Genomic DNA, 19,836 nt, shown 5'->3' with positions numbered 1-19,836 from the left:
TAGTGCAATTATTATGGTAAAAAGTAGCTGAATGATAGTAAACTAAATAGATTTTGGTTCACTGGCAGTTGGCTTTGATGATATAAATGAGTTCTCAGTCATACTGTAAAGACCATTCTCAACATAAATCCCAAAAATAGAATTCGTTCATCATTTGATGTGGAGAACGAAAGTAGAACTTCATGTCACTCCAATTCAAAAGATAGAATGGTAAATGATATATCGGCGAATGAGACCTGGAGACATTTCTCCAACTTTGAGACTTTGGTGTGACCTATTTGTGAGCGCAATGACAAACCCAAATGGGAGCAGCCTTAATAGGGCTGAAAATTGAACACCAGATAAAGCATCATTATTAATGTTTTTAATTAGGTATCAGGAAAAAAAATCACAGCCCCAGTAGAGGTGGCTTAAAATATCCGTAACTCTTAACAGTTCTCCTGAGAGTCTACTTCAGATGTGTCCTTTATGTATAGTAAGACATTGGGTATCCCTCTAAACCTGCCATTTTTATCTACGCTATCTTATAGCTTTCGTACGGATTGAACGACATGGTCCTAAAAATGTCTGTCTTTTTCTACGCATATTACATGTGATCTGGATAAATTAGACACTTTTAGATCCAAAAGCATCAATCACGTCATTTCAAAACAAATCAATGTGTTGGTAAACTGAATCTACAAACTTTGACTCCATCTTTTGTCCTTGAAAATCTAGATCATGAAGTCATCTAAAAATTCTGCTCACCTGTATAGAACTTGAAATTATGCCATGACCCCACCTCATTTTTTTATCACACATATATGCTTGAATCTCAGCCGCTCTGTGACCGCCAACATTTTCCTAAGGGTATGATGGGAGTCTCATCTGACTTGATTCGAGGATTTGCCTGAGGAATATTTGATCTAATTATATTATTGACGGGAATACAGACCCCCTTTAAATTTAAATATGTTGCCCGGAAGACCCTTCTGCACACAGGTTACAATGATACCTCAAAAAATGCGGCTTACAATACTCAACTTTCAATACTCAGACTCAATTTTCACCTGGCATACGTTAAAACGAGCAAAAAAATCCATAGACTTGCACTGAAGAAAGGATCTGAATTTCATCTGGGCTCTTTTGAGTATGTAGCTACCCAGAACAACCTAGCAACATCCCAGAACAGCTTAGCAACACACTGGCAACAACCCACACTACCCTAGCAACTTTTGCAGCATTTAAAATATCTAGTTAGATTGCATTACATTGTGTGTAAACCTCATCTGGGCTCTTTTGAGTATGTAGCTACCCAGAACAACCTAGCAACATCCCAGAACAGCTTAGCAACACCCTGGCAACAACCCACACTACCCTAGCAACTTTTGCAGCATTTAAAATATCTAGTGAGATTGCATTACATTGTGTGTAAACCTCATCTGGGCTCTTTTGAGTATGTAGCTACCCAGAACAACCTAGCAACGTCCCAGAACAGCTTAGCAACACCCTGGCAACAACCCACACTACCCTAGCAACTTTTGCAGCATTTATAATATCTAGTTAGATTGCATTACATTGTGTGTAAACCTCATCTGGGCTCTTTTGAGTATGTAGCTACCCAGAACAACCTAGCAACATCCCAGAACAGCTTAGCAACACCCTGGCAACAACCCACACTACCCTAGCAACTTTTGCAGCATTTAAAATATCTAGTTAGATTGCATTACATTGTGTGTAAACCTCATCTGGGCTCTTTTGAGTATGTAGCTACCCAGAACAACCTAGCAACATCCCAGAACAGCTTAGCAACACCCTGGCAACAACCCACACTACCCTAGCAACTTTTGCAGCATTTAAAATATCTAGTTAGATTGCATTACATTGTGTGTAAACCTCATCTGGGCTCTTTTGAGTATGTAGCTACCCAGAACAACCTAGCAACGTCCCAGAACAGCTTAGCAACACCCTGGCAACAACCCACACTACCTTAGCAACTTTTGCAGCATTTAAAAAATCTAGTTAGAATGCATTACATTGTGTGTAAACCTCATCTGGGCTCTTTTGAGCATGTAGCTACCCAGAACAACCTAGCAACGTCCCAGAACAGCTTAGCAACACCCTGGCAACAACCCACACTACCCTAGCAACTTTTGCAGCATTTAAAATATCTAGTTAGATTGCATTACATTGTGTGTAAACCTCATCTGGGCTCTTTTGAGTATGTAGCTACCCAGAACAACCTAGCAACATCCCAGAACAGCTTAGCAACACCCTGGCAACAGCCCACACTACCCTAGCAACTTTTGCAGCATTTATAATATCTAGTTAGATTGCATTACATTGTGTGTAAACCTCATCTGGGCTCTTTTGAGTATGTAGCTACCCAGAACAACCTAGCAACATCCCAGAACAGCTTAGCAACACCCTGGCAACAACCCACACTACCGTAGCAACTTTTGCAGCATTTAAAACATCTAGTTAGATTGCATTAAATTGTGTGTAAAATAATGAGAATACATGCTGCTAGAGAAATGGGATCGGGTGGGCAACCTTTGGTGGCCTTTAACACCTCCCCCAATAACTTAATGAGGGCATGACGTTAAGCTCCGCCCTACAAGTGTCAGCATCCTCTGGGATATCACCTTCATAAAGAATTGGGACACTGCCACTGTTAAAGAATCAGTCACGTCTCATCTCGTCTGTTGGAAAAAGCCCTCCTGGTCTGAGTTCTTCGGTCTGCTCTGACTTGGTAAGTATCGCTGTCATTCCATCTGTTGAATTTACTGCCTTGACCATTCTGGATAACAATTTATTTGTGAAATTTGCAGTGGAGCAAATTACTAAAAAGTTGTGTTTTTACAAGCGAGTTACCGTTTAGAAAATGCTCTTGAATGCTGAGAATAATGATCAGTTTCCAGATGCTGCAAAAATGTGTAATTGTGCTTAATTTCTACTAAAGGTTTAAAGGTTTTCAAGTAGAAGAAGTTGACGAATTTGAGAACTCTTAAAATAACATTTTGCTGTAATTTGGCAACTAAGTTATTCATAAAGAGAGTAGTCTATGTGTAGTTCATGCTTGTAAACAGTGAGTCTATGTGTTTCAGTTGTGGTTGCAGATAACAAAGTTGCAAGAGTGATATCAGTTCAGCTTTTTTGAAAGTGGGCATTTCTGAATGGTTTAGGAGCCGTTTCATTTAAAAAGTACAAGAATATGTTTATTGGATAAGGATTTTTAAAAATAATTTTCTAGAGATTGAACTTACAGAGACCAATTTCGAACTGATTAAATGTTCTACATTTGGGCATAGACTAATAGAATTTTATTTATTTTTCGATTTTAGGCCAGGAAATCACAATTTTTACAATTCCCTGATATTTCCAGATTTTATTAGAGTCCAATTTTTCCGCATTGATTTTTCACTGGTCTTTAAAGGTTCTTTATTGGCATATATGTTTCCATGTAAAGCCTTTAACATCTATGTAACTTTCCCATTGCACAAAAAAGGTTCTTTACAGTGGAAAAGGATTCTTTAGGTTATTAAAATGTTCTTCACACTAATAGAAAAATGTTTCTTTTAAGAACTGTTCACTGAAGGTTTCAATGGGGAACCAAAAAATGATCCTTCTATGGCATCATTACGAAAACCTTTATTCTTAAGAGTGTTAGATGTATTTTGAATTACGCATTGTGTTGTGTTTTAAGTTTGAAGGAAATGTCCATAAAATTAACATAGAAGATAATGGTGATTATCAGCACATTATCTGCTTTCTACAAAAATTTTCTTACAGTGTATGTGAACCATATGAATCCTAAATGACTTCAGCAGGAAGGCAATATGGTGAAATCCCATTTTGGTTTTGTTGTGTTCATCTACTCTTACTGTATCCTCAGGTTGTATCAGAAGGTTTAGGATGACCCATCAATTTCCTCCCCTCACCACTGAGAAAAAGAAGGAGCTACATGAGATAGCTTTGCGTATAGTGTCACCAGGGAAAGGCATCCTAGCTGCAGACGAGTCCATAGGTTAGTGGGACTTACTCCAGTTATTCGACAGAAATTGCAGTGTCAAAGAAAACCGCAAGAACTCACTTTGGTTTTTGTGCACGTTCTAACAGGCAGCATGGGGAAGCGTTTGAACCAGATAGGGGTAGAGAACAACGAGGAGAACCGCCGTCTCTTCCGTCAGGTGCTCTTCACCGCTGATGACCGCATTGATAACTGCATCGGTGGAGTGATCTTCTTCCACGAAACACTCTACCAGAACTCTGATGATGGCATCCCGTTCGTTAAGATGATAAAGGACAAGGGCATCACTGTCGGGATAAAGGTATGAAGTCTCACCTGGGTTTACTGGCATAGCTGTAAGCAATTTGCTTTGACATGTTGAGCCTTGGTGCTGTTTGAATCTGGCTTGCAACATTTTCCAATCCCAACTTCATTTTTGCATTTCGTATTTATTTGTTCAGAAATGTTATCTTTAGAGGTACAACAGCTTGCCACTTAGGCAGTGTTGTACCATATTTACCTCTAAATATTTTTTTACTCTAAGGTATGAATATGCACCTGTTAGGTGTAGATAAGGTACACATTTGCTCCGGTAGTTCACCCAAAAATGAAAATTGTCCCATAATTTAATCACCCTCAAGCCATCCAAGGTGTACATGACTTTCTTTTTTTCAGTCGAACACAATCAGAGTTTTATTAAATAATATCCTGGCTCTTCCCAGCTTTATAATGGCATTGAATGATGTTCGAGTTTTAGAAACTCAGAAAAGCGCATCCATCCATCATAAAAGTAATCCATACGACTCCAGTGGGTTAATAAAGGCCTTCTGAAGAAGCGAAGCGATAGGTTTTTGTATGAAAAATATCCATATTTAAAACTTTATAAAATATAATCACTGGCTTCCAGGAACGGCCGTACGCGCATTTACGAGAGAGTCGAGTTCCGGCGGAAGGGTGACCTCTGACCTCTGAATATGGATATTTTTCTTACAAAAACCTATCGCTTTGCTTCTTCAGAAGGCATTTATTGACCCAATGGAGTCGTATGGATTACTTTTTGATGGATAGATCCGCTTTTCTGAGCTTCAAAAACTCTACCACTATTCAGTGCCATTATAAAGCTTGGAAGAGCCAGGATATTATTTCATATAACTCTGATTGTTTTCGTCTGAATGAAGAAAGTCATATACACCTAGGACGGCTTGAGGGTGAGTAAATTATGGGATAATTTTAAATTTTTGGGTGAACTATTCCTTGAAAGGTACTGCCCCAGTGACAAGCTTTTGTGCTTTTAAAGATAAAAATTTTTTTTTCCTGACAGTGTGTTTAAGCCAATTTTTTTTATATTTGTTAAAACCTTTTGCCCTTTCTTCACAGGTTGACAAAGGTGTAGTCCCCTTGCCAGGGACTAATGGAGAGACCACTACACAAGGTATATCAAAAACATCCGTTCTCTGGATCTGAATATCTGCTCATTCAATTGAATTTTCTTTTTTTCTTTTTGTTGTTGAAATACTGGTTTCTTGAAATTGTGTGACTGTGTGACAATTTGACCAGCAAATTTCATGGTTAAAAGCAGGTGCACAGACCCAAAAATATATATATATTTTTTAATGTATTCTGTTTTGTCAGATTCTCAACTACCCTATGAGGTTTTTTTTACATTTATATGTTTATATTTGAAACAAAATACAGTATTATGCTGAGGTGAAGGCATATATTTGTATCAGTTCATGCATGTGGATTTTGCTAACATCATGCTCTACTGTTTGAGCTTCAGGAAAGCACACACAAATATTTATAAAAAATGCAATTAAAAAGAATATATATATATATATATACATCATACTTTTTTATTATTCAAATTTTGTGGAAAAACAAATTCTTAAAAAATAGTTACCATGTTAACTTTGTTTTGATGTAATGTGTGAGAAGTATTATTGTAAAAGTTTAATGTTTTACTTGATTTGTTTTTATTTTTTGGTGACATGTATTGAATCCAATTAGGGTCACTTTGAGGCAGAACATATGATAGTACCCAGAATTTGAAATAAAAATGTAGCGCTACTGTCTCAACAGGTCTGGATGGGCTCTCAGAACGCTGCGCTCAGTATAAAAAGGATGGAGCTGACTTTGCAAAGTGGCGCTGTGTGATGAAAATCAGTGATACCACCCCGTCAAACCTGTGCATTACAGAAAATGCGAAAGTCCTTGCTCGCTATGCTAGTATTTGTCAGCAGGTAAAAGTCAATGAGCCGAAATTGAGAGTTATAAATACAAATAGAAATATGTTAAAGATCATATGTTAATGTTCCCAACTGTTCTTCCAGCATGGGATTGTACCCATCGTGGAACCTGAGATCCTGCCTGATGGAGACCATGATTTAAAGCGCTGCCAGTTTGTCACAGAGAGGGTTTGTTACTATTTTTACTTTTTACGTACTTCTTATAGGGATAGTTCACTCAAAAATGAAAATTCTGTTATCAATTACTCACATTCATGTCATTCCAAACCTGTATGACTTTCTTTTTTCTGTGGAACATAAATCTATTTTTGTCCATATTGAAAGTCCAAGGTTGAGTCTTGGATCTTTTTCATCTACCCCTTTAATATTCTTGACACATTCAAAATTGCTGGAATAATCATATGATTTAAAGGGGTGGTATAATGCCCTTTTCACAAGATGTAAAATAAGTCTTTGATGTCCCCAGAGTGTGTATGTGAAGTTTTAGCTCAAAATACCCCACAGATATTTTTATATAGCATGTTAAAATCGTCACTTTTTGAGGGCGAGCAAAAACGCACCGTTTTTGTGTCTGTCCCTTTAAATGCAAATGAGCAGCTGCTCCCGGCAAAGAGGGCGGAGCTTCAATAGCTTGCACTCACACAGACATGCACTGAAAATGTCAAAAACTTTTAGCCTTTTATGTTCAAAGTCAGACAATGATGGAGAGACTCAAGAAAAAGTGACAACATGTAGAATGCAACAGGACATTTCTGAATGGTTAATTGATGAATTTATGTATGTGTAGTTATCTTCTAGTCATTGATTAGCATATTCTGTCATGATAATCTATAAATCGCATTCCCGGGGGTGGGCTTTATGTAAATTTTAGGGTTGGTGATGTCACTAACCCGAGAGGAATGTCATGTAGTCCCTACCGGCCGTTTGTTGTAGTCCTTAAAAAGCGTTGTAACTTTGCAGATGTTGTTTATGCTTAAACAGCAACATTACACACTAACTAAAGTTAGAAAAGTGAAATCATAATCAACCACCCCTTTAAATTCACTGTCACTGATTCAGGTGCTTGCAGCGGTCTACAAAGCCATGTTTGATCATCATGTGTATCTGGAAGGCACACTACTCAAGCCCAATATGGTAACCCCTGGACACAGCTGCCCTACCAAATACAGTGCAGAGGAGGTTGCCATGGCAACAGTCACTGCTCTGCGGCGTACTGTCCCACCTGCTGTCACGGGTAAGGATATATTAAAAACTGTAAACCTGGTTTCAAATTCACTGACGGGTCTGGACACTGCGTAATTACAGACTTCCTGCACTTTCAGGGGTGACCTTTCTCTCAGGAGGTCAAAGTGAGGAAGAGGCCTCCATTAACCTAAATGCCATCAATAACTGCCCGCTGGTGAAGCCCTGGGCTCTCTCCTTCTCGTTCGGCCGAGCTCTGCAGGCCTCGGCTCTGAAGACCTGGCGTGGACAGAGAGAAAACGAGACCGCCGCAACCGAGGAATTCATCAAACGAGCAGAGGCATGACAACTATATATATATTTATATAGACAGGCAGATAGACAGACAGACAGAGATAGATAGATGTTTGTTTATTCTTTCTTTCTTTCTAATCGCTTCTCTACTTCTGTCTTTTGTCCTTAGATCAACAGTCTGGCATCCCAAGGGAAGTACACAGTTTGTGGTGACAGCGGTGGAGCCATTGGTCTATCCCATTACCTTTCCAGCTATGCATATTGAAATGCTGTTGATTACCATATTCCAGCATTAGCTGAAAGCTAGCAAATGTCACTGACACTTCCATATAAAACTCTTAAATGTAGATTGATTATTATTATTATTATTATTATCATCTCATAAATGTGATGTTGATGTAAAACAGCACATGAAAGTGATTGCTAAGTAAGTTTCTGAGGATGTGGAAATGTGTGGTGTCCTCTAGTTGCTTATCTTAAAAACATTGTAAAATTAGCTTCTGTTGCTGAGACAGTTCTTTAGAAAAATAATGATTAAACTGATAAGTTTATTAATAAAGTTACAGTTGACTGTGTAATATTGATCCTTGTCACTTACTGTCAAAATGTAAGGGTTTCTTAGGATAGTTATAAGGATCTGTGCTATACGCTTCTGTAATCTAACCGTTCGTCATCTAAATCTTTAATAAACAGCATGGATTATGAGTTTGTGATTTATTATGAGTCTCTAATTCAGGATGTTTGGCTTGAGTGCATTATTGACAAAAGTTAAAACTTAATTAATTAATACAAACTGAAAATGCTGCAATAAAGTTTGGACTGTAATCTTTGAGTGCACACACACACACACACACACACACATTGTGTTCTCATGTTTTATGGTGAATTTCCATATATATAATGATTTTTATACTGTACAATGTGTATATTATATCCCCTTACACTAACCCTACCCCTAAACTTACCCACCACAGAAAACATTCTGCATTTGTACATTTTCAAAAAAAAAAATTATTTATAAGCTGATGAGCAGTGTGTTTGTGTTGGCCTAAATAAATTATATAGAAGTAATTTAAAATATACATTTTAAATGTTTCATTATTTTCAACTTTGTTGCTGAGTAATTCGGTAATACAGTTTACCTCAGCAGCAGGTGCAAGCCATTTGTAGCACAGTGACTTCACGCCAGGACCAGAATAAACCACGCGACTGTAAATAAAACCTTGACAATGCTTTTTCGTACTTTATTAATAGTAATTACCCCACCAACATAAAACATTTGTATTATTTTAGACATCCCTATACGAACTAGTTTGCGTCGCGGATGTAGCTACCCCATTACCCGCCGAACAGCCCGTTTCTCTAGATTCCTCCGCGTTGGCTACAGCGCGCCTGCTGTGCTGAAGAGGAAGAGACCCGCGCAATTCCAGAGAAAACACGCTCTCGGAGTGCGCGTGCGAGCGGCGCTTCAAACAATAGTAAGTCTCTTTGTTTTGTATTTGACTAGTAACTAGGTTTATTCAATGCATTTCGAAAGTTAAACAATTATCTGTGTAATAAAAGTGTAATTTATCTGCTTAGCAGGAAGGTGAAGGTATATCAGTGTGGAGATGTCTGGTGGTGGTGTGATCCGCGGCCCTGCTGGGAGTAACGACTGCCGCATCTATGTGGGGAATCTACCCCCTGATATCCGCACTAAAGATGTCGAAGATGTATTTTATAAGTACGGAGCCATTCGGGATATCGATCTGAAAAACCGACGTGGCGGACCGCCATTCGCCTTTGTCGAGTTTGAAGACCCCAGGTGTGTAAAACTGAACCTTGAGCCTTTAGCTAAAAAGCTAATCCGTTTGTTTCAACGTACAGATTTCACTTATTAAATTATCCAGTTTTTAAAAACCTGTTACTTTTGTCACTGCGTTTTCACAGTATCTCTCTCTCTCTATGTGAAAAAGCGTGTGTGTGGATATATTTGAATACTAACCGTTTTACTTTTGTTTTCTGTGCTAACATGCTAATTAGCTTAGCCGTGCTCACCATGTTTCCAGAGCTCAGTTGTATAACGTTAGTCACTAATGCTTGTCTTCGTAATGAGAGTAGGCTTTGCAACCTTCAATTATCCATTTTGATCTAAAGTGTTTGTTTAATGCGCAAACTTGAGTTTCAATTGTTCTGTTAGGCTTTAATAACTACCTTAGGTTTGAAAATGGAAATTTACTTTAACTTTACAAATGGCTTAAGCTTGATTCAGATTAGCTGCAGCGAGTTCTTGCTGAAAACAGGTGTTTGATCTGGTCTGTATTTTTAGGCAGTTTTCTTTTAATATTAAGGCACTTAATGTTTAGGTTTATTTAACCTGGCAAGTCACTTAAGATCAAGTTCTTATTTTCAACAGCAGCAGGAGTTAAAATCTCCTGAAAGACATAAAAACATACATTGCTATACACATTCATTTAAAACGTTTACAGGCAGTGATTAAAAACACTCCCTAGTAGTTTTTTAAATGCAAAGATTGAAATATTTGTTCATATTTCAATTACTTTTGTAGCACATTCCAATCATTTGGAGCTGCACAACCATAAACCGTTTTCTTTCAAGGGATAATCAAAATATGATTTGATGATCTGGTTGTATATGCACTAACACGATGTTGCAGCTACTCTTATCTGGGTAACAAACCTAAAAGGACTTTATAAATGGGAAATATATCAGTGTTCCGGTCTAATATGTAATGACGTCCAATTTAAAAGGGGATACAATTCACAATGATGTGTTCTTAACCAGCTGGTCAGATTAGTGGTTGAGGATTAGGACCCTGTTAGTAGTTTATCTCAATGCGACCCCTAGCTGCACTGACTGCCTTTTCATGACATTGATATTTACATGCTTTTCTTGCTCCCCTTCCTTCAGAGATGCTGAAGATGCTGTTTATGCTCGCGATGGCTATGACTACGATGGCTATCGTCTTCGAGTGGAGTTTCCGAGAAGCGGGAGAGGTATGGGGAGAGGTGGTTTTGGCGGAGGAGGAGGTGGCGGCGGCGGAGGAGGAGGTGGCGGTGGCGGTGGTGGAGGTGGGGCTCCTAGGGGCCGATATGGACCCCCATCCAGACGTTCGGAGTACAGAGTAATCGTTTCAGGTAAGGTAGCGTCAGATTTGTACTTAATTTAAAGAGCCATTTGAAGTTGTATTGACACTTGTTTTTCATTCCAGGGCTTCCACCGAGTGGTAGCTGGCAGGATCTGAAGGATCACATGCGCGAAGCAGGTGATGTATGTTACGCTGACGTTTTCCGAGATGGAACTGGTGTGGTGGAGTTTGTTCGCAAAGAAGACATGACCTACGCCGTTCGCAAACTGGATAACACAAAATTCCGGTCGCATGAGGTAGGTTTGAGATTTGAATCCCAACATTTGGATTTGCTTAGCATTGGAATATTCTTAAGGTAAGCAAAATCCCTGGATAAGCAAAAGGTGGATCTATGTTTGTAAGTGAACCCGTCCTTGTGAATAGCAGTTGGCTGATATTGTTTTTGCTACTTAATCTGCGGTTGTTGAGGGGGAAAATTGTTGCTGACCTTTTTATTATTATTTTTTTTATTATACATTTATGCGTATTTTACATGGCCAGACAGTTCTACAGTATTAATCTTAAATTAATCAATTTCATGTTAATAACCTTGTTAATGTGCAAATGCTGCTACAATGCTTTTTTGTGTTGGCTCATCCAGTTGCTTCATAAGACAAAGCACCATATATATCTCACAAATGCGTGTGCACAGAAACCGCTGATTTTAGTTTTACAAACACAAAAACATTTTAGTTATGTGCAAAAATGTAAGAGTAAGGTAAAATACACGAGAAATTTAGTACATGCCATTTAAAAGTTACATTCTGAAAAACTGATTTTCTTTTCTCTTGTACATTTTATTTCATGACAAAAAAAATTAATAAAAAAATGATTTTAATTTATTATAAAACATTAAGTCTTTTGTTAATTTTGTAACCGTTCAGCACTAATCTTCGTTAAGTTTTCGTTCATATTACTGATTTTAAATACTATTGTTCAATTAATCTCTTATCGGACAGATTTCCGAACGTAGTTATTGTCAGCAAAATCCAGTATCGGTTGACCTCTCCTTGTGAATGCCAAAGGTAAACCATGTCAAACTAGACGTCTTGTGTAGTCAGTGCTTACTGGTTAATGGAAATGGGAATACTGGTGTTTTGAGGGCAACCAAAGTCTGGTAAGTATAGTGATATAATGTTAGCATGATTATACGTTACATTTGCTCAGTGGAAAGTTCTTTCTCTGCCAGGGAGAAACTGCGTACATCCGCGTGAAGGTGGACGGTCCCCGCAGTCCGAGCTATGGAAGATCAAGGTCAAGGAGCCGCAGTCGCAGCAGGAGTCGCAGCCGCAGCAACAACCGTAGCCGAAGCTACTCCCCACGCCGCAGCCGAGGATCCCCGCAGTACTCCCCTCGCCATAGCCGTTCCCGCTCTCGCTCCTAAAGCGCTCCACTCTTCTCACCTCTTTAGTGGAGGCCGTGAACCATTTGTGTTTTTTTTTGTTTTGTTTGTTTTTACAGTCTTTAAACATCACAAACCCCATATGTTTTAATCCCCCCCCCCGGTTTGTGAGACTATTATGATCTTATGAATGTCCTATGTTTTGTCTTCCCTCCCTCCCATCCATTTGGTTATTTTTTTAAACGTACGTTTTTAACTGACTCCCTTTTGTTTTGCCCATCACTTTTTTTTTTTAATACAAAGTGGACGTCTTTTTCATAGACCGAACAAAGGGTTATGTAATTGCTCCCAATATTTTTGTAAATGCCATGTATGTTTAATGGGATAGTGGGTTCCACAACAACTGTTTTATGCTGTCTTCCTCTAGACGTGACACAGAACTGATGCTTTGTAATAAAGGATTGCTAAGTCTATACTTTGTTGCGTAAAAGGGTGAATTTGAGCACTCAAATTCTACATTACATCTAGAAAAATACTATTCTTGGCCTACAGGACATTTGGGTAACTACCAATTCTAGGTAATTTTCACGTCAGATGGCGTCATTTGCATTGTAAAGATGTACTAGTTGGGTTTTTGTGTTCATAGATGCAACTTTGAATCAGTCTCAGTGTTAGGTTAGTCTGTTTTGGCCTTAATGCTGTATGCATGCATCAAAGAAAGGCAGGTTTGAGTGGATTTGATTCTAACTCTTTACCTCCTTTGTCTTGATTTTGCTGGTATCTTAAGGTTTGGATTGGAGGAGAGGCTCAGTGGATGCCGGATCACTGGGATCAGTACATAATGAAGATAGGATAGGGATTGCTGGATACATGGAACAGGATCAATTGCTCCCAGGATCATAGGATTTTAAGACCACAGTTCAAAAGTACTTCCCTGCCCCCTTTATTTTCTTTATACCTCAGTGGAATATGTAGACGTTTTGGCCCTTCACATTTAACACATTGGAGGAGCAGAGGCTGGAGCAATCTGTGGGGATGGAGTCGACAGGAACCGTATGGTAAATGGGAAGAAGTACCTTTTGGGTTGGGGGGTATACTCAGGCATTTTTAGATTTACACTGTCCCAACGTGGACAGTAGATGCTTTAACATCACTAGCATTTTGTTTATTTTAGTGACGTTTTTTTGCCTAAATAAAAGGTTTCATTGGTACAAAACATTGTATGATCTATTCATTTGCTTTTTAATGGTTCTGAATGGTTGGATATAAAGTTAGAATTGACTGACCTAAAATTGTAATTTACCTAAGTTTATGGTGTTTCAAGCCTGGATGATTCGGGTGGAATGCAAGATATTGAAGCAGTTTTTTTTTTTTTCATACAAACTAAATGTCCAAAACAACATTTTAATGAACAACAGAAAAAAAACGTACATTTTTCAAACTATACTTTTGTATTCTACATGTGAATAAGTCATCCATGTTTGGAATGTAAAGTCAAAAAGAGGTTGCTTAGCGACTGTAAACCGCAGTTAGGATAAGGGATTATGTAAGAAATAGATTCATTCTCAGAAAAACGACTCGTGAACCGTCTCTGTTGTTGTGAATCAAAACATTTAAAGCGGTAGCTGAATGAACCGCTAGTTATTATATTAGTCATGTCCAACGTGAAATGAAGTAGAACTGTTATTTTAGGTCAAGACTTAAATCCGTGTCAATACTGACTGATGCCAACTTGAGTTACTTTGCAATCAGTTGAATTTATAAACGACAAAGTAATAGTATTTCTATTATGTAAGTTAGTTAGAATAATTAATTGAATAGGTTTTTTTCTACCTGCATGGAAGTACACTTTTTTTTTCAAGAACTGAATTAAATATGAATTTTTATTCTGTAGAAATGGGGAATCATCTCATTAGAATGATTCCCACACACACAATTCTATAAAATTCTAGAAGAATCGGAACCAGAATCATTACATTATTCATTTCAAGTTACATTGCACTGCGTGGGAATGACCATGAGGTAACGTTACCTCTCCAAAATGCAATAATTTATTGTGACGTGTTTTCATTGTGAAGGTCTACCGAGTCTAATTTAAGCTATTTCCTGGCCTACACAGTCCTGAGGCTTATAACCAAACAAGCACATTTCCCTCTGGTCTCCGGTTAAAGATGCATTGTGGGATGAAATAAGATGCTGGCAGAGGGGCGCAGGGAGCGGCTGGTCTGCAGCCAATGGCGAGCGCTGTGTAGGACGGCATTGTGAAGAGCCAGGGATTTTAGCGCGGGCACCAGTCAGCGTTTGACTTGATCCTTATGTTCTTCTCATAGCGTCAAAGGGACACCCGAAACGACGAAAGCTCGTACGGCGACTGTTTTGAATTGCAAATTTCTCTTGCCAAATATTGTTGACAGGTGAGTGGAATAGTTTACCATCTCGAGTGATATACAAAGAATGATCTAGCATGCATTTTGAGCCTGATGCATTCGGTTTAGATATTTATATCGCGTTTTTTTGGGGGGGACATATTAATATACAATCGCTTTAGCAAAGATGTATTTGATTTTGAAATGAAGACGCTACGATGAGAACGCCGCGTGCACCTGAGCATCATTGATCTGCTGGAGCATCAAACGCGCACGCTGTGAATGGAGGTGTGACGTAGCATTCCTCCATCCTGACCTGTCAATGTCTTGATAGATGATCCAGACCGTAATCCGTCATTTGGTCGACTGCCACCATGATTATTAGTTTCATAGTTAAATCAACATGGTGTGAAGTGCTGACATAGCTGTGCAAGATCTTTCAGTGCTGCTTTATAGTATTTTTGCATGCATTTGGGGCGCGTGCATCTCAGTATTAGTATTGCTAACGTTAGTTATTAACTACTGAAGTACTTTTATACAGGATTTTACTTAATTTGAACACAGTTTGCTTAGGTTCTCTGGGCCCAGCATTAGTAGTATGCAAATGTGGCCTTCATTGGCGAGCTGCAAATGATAGTTTTAGTGTTTGATTGAAAGACCTGCTTGGTTCTCATGAAAGTATCTAGTGTCACCTGATTTGAATTACCTTAACAAATCAGATCCTCTCAGTTGATGGCTTTCTGTCAGGAAACCTGCCATTGTCAGGGAAGAAGCACACATGAAAGGCCCCACTGTTTCGAGTGGAAGTGGAGACTTAACCAAGTTGGTTTCTACGTTTTCAGGCACCATGACTGACAGGAAGGCTGTGATCAAGAACGCCGACATGTCTGAAGACATGCAGCAGGATGCGGTGGACTGTGCTACGCAGGCCATGGAGAAATACAACATAGAGAAGGACATTGCCGCATACATCAAAAAGGTGAGATTTGAGCCATACTGCTATCTTGGACTCCTGACGTGTATTTTTTGTAGCGTTTGCATTTCCTGTGTGCTAATACCACGTTGTCTCATGTTACAGGAGTTCGATAAGAAATACAATCCTACGTGGCATTGCATTGTGGGAAGGAACTTCGGCAGCTACGTGACCCATGAGACAAAACACTTCATCTACTTCTACTTGGGCCAGGTGGCCATTCTCCTCTTCAAGTCTGGCTGAGTCTAGTCTAGACCGGACCAGACCGTAGAATGTACCTCCTGTGAAGACTGTGATGCACTGGTGGCTAATGTCATCAATGAAATATTAAACGAGACCATACCATGACTATGCTGGCTGTGCACAACTGCATGGATCATATCCCATACTACTTGTGTACATGTTGCAGTTAAATTGCTTTTCATTAGAGGCCCCACGTTTTTGTTAATGGTCCTTGCAGGTTTTTCCTAGCACATATGTTGTAAAAAAAATAATAAAAAAACGAACAAAAAAGCATAATAACGGAAGTCAGAAAATGTGAGTATTTACCAGCACATATGTCTGCTATAAATGGATATATTTTTGGTGACTTAGTGCTGTAATATTTTGAATGCCATGCGCTGTATGTCATTTTTGGGGTATTGGGGCAAAGCATAGAAGCACATTTGGTTGTCTGGAGGTGGATCTGTATAGTTTGATTGGAAGCATTTTGTTCTAGAAGGAATGTTTTGGTCTGATTACCTCTGCAGTAAATGTATTTTTCTTTTCATTTGATGTTTGAGGTATTGCGTTTTGAGAGAGCTAGTATTGACTTTTGGAAATGTCTATCTGAATATACAATGGATTAGATGTATGTAATTGAGATGCACATATAATAAAGTTTAAGAGCAAAAACATCACATGTAAGTCATATTACAAAATACTAACTCCATCAAGCCAATAACATGTTGCCGTCAAGTCTTTTCATGTAAGCGTCTGCAGACCAGGTTTCTGAATGTAGTTAGTAAAAGTCTGATCGCACAACAGATGTATTTGTCGTCTTCCTGTCTGCTGTCCTGCTATTTCAGAGTAGAATTAATTTGCATGTGTCTGTTTTTGCCTCTCTTTTTTAATTTCTCATGTTTGCACCTGATCATATGTCTGTATAGTTTGCACATAGCATATGCCAAAAGCCCACTCAGGTACCGCCATTGACAAAAGCGGCCTGTCAGATTCATTAAAACGTGATTGAAAGATTTCGTGTTCGCCTATTGTGTATTTTATTTTCTCACTCGCACTTAGGCTAATATCTGGGCCTAGAGGGCCTGCAGCAGCCATTATCAGCACTGAACCAGTAGAGGGCTCCCTCTCATCGCACAACATCTCTTGAGGCCTACAGCCTGAATGATGCTGCTGCTGCTGCTGACATGGAAAACATTCGTTTAAAATGGTGAGAGGCGAAGCGTCAAAACTTTAACACACCTGCTATTGTTTAAAAGAAATATGAGGGAATTCAATATCTAAGAGGCTTAGTGTTAGTGACGTCATAATGGCGATAATCAAGTCTTACAGTTTTTCTCAATCGCTTTGGCACATTTTTCGAAACAGTCTTAACATTCTCTAAACTAGTTCCAAGTGTCACAACTCTTTGCTGGGACATCAGAACTCTATGGCATGTCTGCAAAACGTAGTAACTCACCAAAACATTTAATTCATGCTTCAAAACCTAGTTATTGTGTCAGTTAATTGGCCAATGCCACCAAAATAAAAAAAAGTGTTTTTGTCATCGTGTGAGCCACACTGGTCAAAATGCTTAGATGCTTTTTCACCATGGAAATATTTGTTATATAAGCTACTTTTTTGTTGACTCTAACTGCTTTCTTTACTGTACAATAATGTCAGTTTTGTCTGTAAATACAGATTCAGAGAGTAGGTAAAAATTGACTGGGAAAAGTCAACAATGTAGTACACAAAAAGATACTTGTATTTGTATTTATACAGTCCATTTATTGCAGTCCAGCAATGTGTTACATGTAAACTGAATATTCTCAGTTGCTTGTTCATTTTTACACACTCTATTATGTCTTTCTCTAACACTATACTGTATATCTTCTTAGTTACATATCTTCCTATTGCTTTTCCATGACAATAGTTTTTTGTTTACATGTAACACATTTCTAGAAAAAAAGTACTGTAAAAATACACAAGTATTTATACAGTACTGATGTAGCTGCTGCTGTTCAGATATGTGATGTTCCTCCATGTTCAAAAATGGTGATGATTGTGCTGTCAGTACTCCATATATAGTTTCCAAACTTGATTGGTTGGTTGATAAGATTGTGATTTCTATTTCATTACAACGGCAGGCCATTTGCCAATTTAGCAAACATTACAAACATTCCATGTCATAAATATTTATGGAATAGAACATGTCTTACAGATTTTGATCACTGAATGGATCATTTTGCATGTGATGGCTCACACGATGAAATACTTTTTAGAAGTGATTACTTTCAATCAGTGAAGAGATTGACAAATTCACTGAGAATCAACTCAGTTTTACTCAACAAGCCATGTGCATTTAGTCATTGTGCAACTTGTTGACAATTGTACTTACTCTTTTGCCAAAGCACATGCAATTTGCTTAAATCAATAAGAAATTCAAAAATGATCTGAACTTATTGTTTTGAGAGAAAAAAAAGTCTCATTTGAGAATTGAGCCAAAGAGATTGAGAAAAACTGTAAAACCTGTATTGGCTTTGTCGATTTCACGTTTTTTATAATACAGCTCCAAACACATTTTTAGGAGGACTATGTTAAAATTGAAAAGAATAGTTTGTCAGTACAAACTTTAATTACTGTTTTGACAAATTCTTGTCAAGATTAGATAGAAGATAGACAGATAGACAGAGAAAGAGAGATGAAAAGAACGGTAGATTAGAGAGAGAGAGAGAGAGAGAATGACAGAACGTTAGACAGATAGATAGACAGAGAGAGAGAGAGCTGGACCGACAGATAGACAAGCAGAGAGAGAGAGAGAGAGAAAGAGAGATGGACAGAACGATAGATAGATAGACAGAGAGAGAGAGAGCTGGACCGACAGATAGACAAGCAGAGAGAGAGAGAGAGATGGACAGAACGATAGATAGATAGACAGAGAGATGGACAGAACAATAGATAGATAGATAGATAGATAGATAGATAGATAGATAGATAGATAACATCCTAAAGCTGGTGAAATGGAAGTCTATATGGTATTTAACTGTACATGAAGTGAAATCTGTATAGTTTTAAGAAGTTTTAATTAAAACGTTTTAGTTTTAATTAAAAATGACAGCAGGTTGGCTTTGTCAAGGCAACATCCTATCATCATCTTCCTATCATCATCTTTATTTGTTTAATTTTGTCCATGGGGCAAACGTCAAGTTACATGCCTGATTCCCTTCGTTGCATACATACAGCCTATTTTCTTCGCTCTGATATATGATTTATTTACATAATGTTACTTGTCAACCATGTTGGTAGCATTCTTATGTTGCATTTTGGTATTTTTGCGCTCGTCCTGTGCAGGTTTGGTGTGAGTGACACCATTAACCTGCTGAATCTGATCATGTGAATTCAGATACCAATCACGCCTGAGGAGCTGAAGAGTCTTTCGGTTTGTTTTACAGCCCATAATGTGTGATAAGATGTGCCTGAGCATGGCTCTTTGTATTTCTCCTCATTCTGATTTTATGGCTGTCGCAGTTTTGCAAGTTTATTCCAAGTCAAGTAAAGTGCTTCGGAAGGGCAGGCCTTTAATCCATGGTTGCCGTATTTGCCAGAGCCAGATTAGATTGTTTTATCTATTTATTTTTGCCACATAATTAGCTAATGGAATAGTCATATTGTGATGTGATGATGAATGTGTCTTTATCCTATATATGTTTTCCATTAAAAGGTGTGAATGGGATTGTTGGAAAAGTCCCATCTTCTGATATCAAGTAATGCAAACCACAAAAGAAATGAAGATGTCTCTTTTAATGAAACTCCCTATGGTCCTTATCGAGATCACATAGTTTTCATGGTGTGATATTTCCAGGCTGGAAAGGATAAGACAGACAGGATTTCCCCTTGAGAGTTAATGATTTCCTCACTTGTTTTATTAAAAGAGGCTAATTATGCTGAGGCAGAAGAGAAAGTAAAATAATTTTTAGAGCTTTTTTCCTTCATTTTTTAATTGGATGACATCTTATTGACTTTATTTATTTGTTTGTTTGTTTATTTATTTAAATTGACATTACTGTTCAAAAGTTTGGGGTTGGTAAGATCTTTTTAAAGCCTCTTCTGCTCACCAAGC

The 19,836-nt window shown here is 38.2% G+C and overlaps 4 protein-coding genes across 6 annotated transcripts in view; 3 read left to right on the top strand and 1 right to left on the bottom strand.

The window, feature by feature from the left end:
• mrm3a (mitochondrial rRNA methyltransferase 3a) overlaps positions 1-19,836 on the bottom strand; it is a 526,058-nt gene that overhangs the window by 52,339 nt on the left and 453,883 nt on the right. The window lies entirely within an intron of this gene.
• On the top strand, positions 2,631-8,230 carry aldoca (aldolase C, fructose-bisphosphate, a). The gene is made up of 9 exons (XM_084418752.1): positions 2,631-2,731; positions 3,875-4,006; positions 4,099-4,310; positions 5,366-5,420; positions 6,068-6,228; positions 6,319-6,402; positions 7,294-7,468; positions 7,557-7,756; positions 7,880-8,230. Exons 2-9 carry the CDS (start codon positions 3,895-3,897, stop codon positions 7,973-7,975), a joined length of 1,095 nt encoding a protein of 364 aa, XP_084274878.1. The 5' UTR covers positions 2,631-2,731; positions 3,875-3,894; the 3' UTR covers positions 7,976-8,230.
• On the top strand, positions 8,877-13,395 carry srsf1a (serine and arginine rich splicing factor 1a). Of its 3 annotated transcripts, none has more exons than XM_084419377.1 (5): positions 8,877-9,188; positions 9,292-9,514; positions 10,621-10,847; positions 10,922-11,094; positions 12,027-13,395. In XM_084419377.1, exons 2-5 carry the CDS (start codon positions 9,321-9,323, stop codon positions 12,219-12,221), a joined length of 789 nt encoding a protein of 262 aa, XP_084275503.1. In that variant the 5' UTR covers positions 8,877-9,188; positions 9,292-9,320; the 3' UTR covers positions 12,222-13,395. The 3 variants fall into 3 exon arrangements, with proteins under 3 accessions (XP_084275503.1, XP_084275505.1, XP_084275504.1); XM_084419378.1 differs by having other exon boundaries at positions 9,099-9,188; positions 9,295-9,514; XM_084419379.1 differs by lacking the exon at positions 12,027-13,395 and having other exon boundaries at positions 9,090-9,188; positions 10,922-11,646.
• Positions 14,159-16,414, top strand: dynll2a (dynein, light chain, LC8-type 2a). Its single transcript, XM_084419382.1, has 3 exons — positions 14,159-14,593; positions 15,388-15,524; positions 15,624-16,414. The coding sequence occupies exons 2-3, from the start codon at positions 15,393-15,395 to the stop codon at positions 15,759-15,761; spliced, it is 270 nt and encodes an 89-aa protein (XP_084275508.1). The 5' UTR covers positions 14,159-14,593; positions 15,388-15,392; the 3' UTR covers positions 15,762-16,414.

This window comes from Rutilus rutilus (genome assembly GCF_951802725.1).
Source record: "Rutilus rutilus genome assembly, chromosome: 9".
Lineage (NCBI taxonomy): Eukaryota > Metazoa > Chordata > Actinopteri > Cypriniformes > Leuciscidae > Rutilus > Rutilus rutilus.
This window is presented reverse-complemented; position numbering and strand designations above follow the sequence as displayed.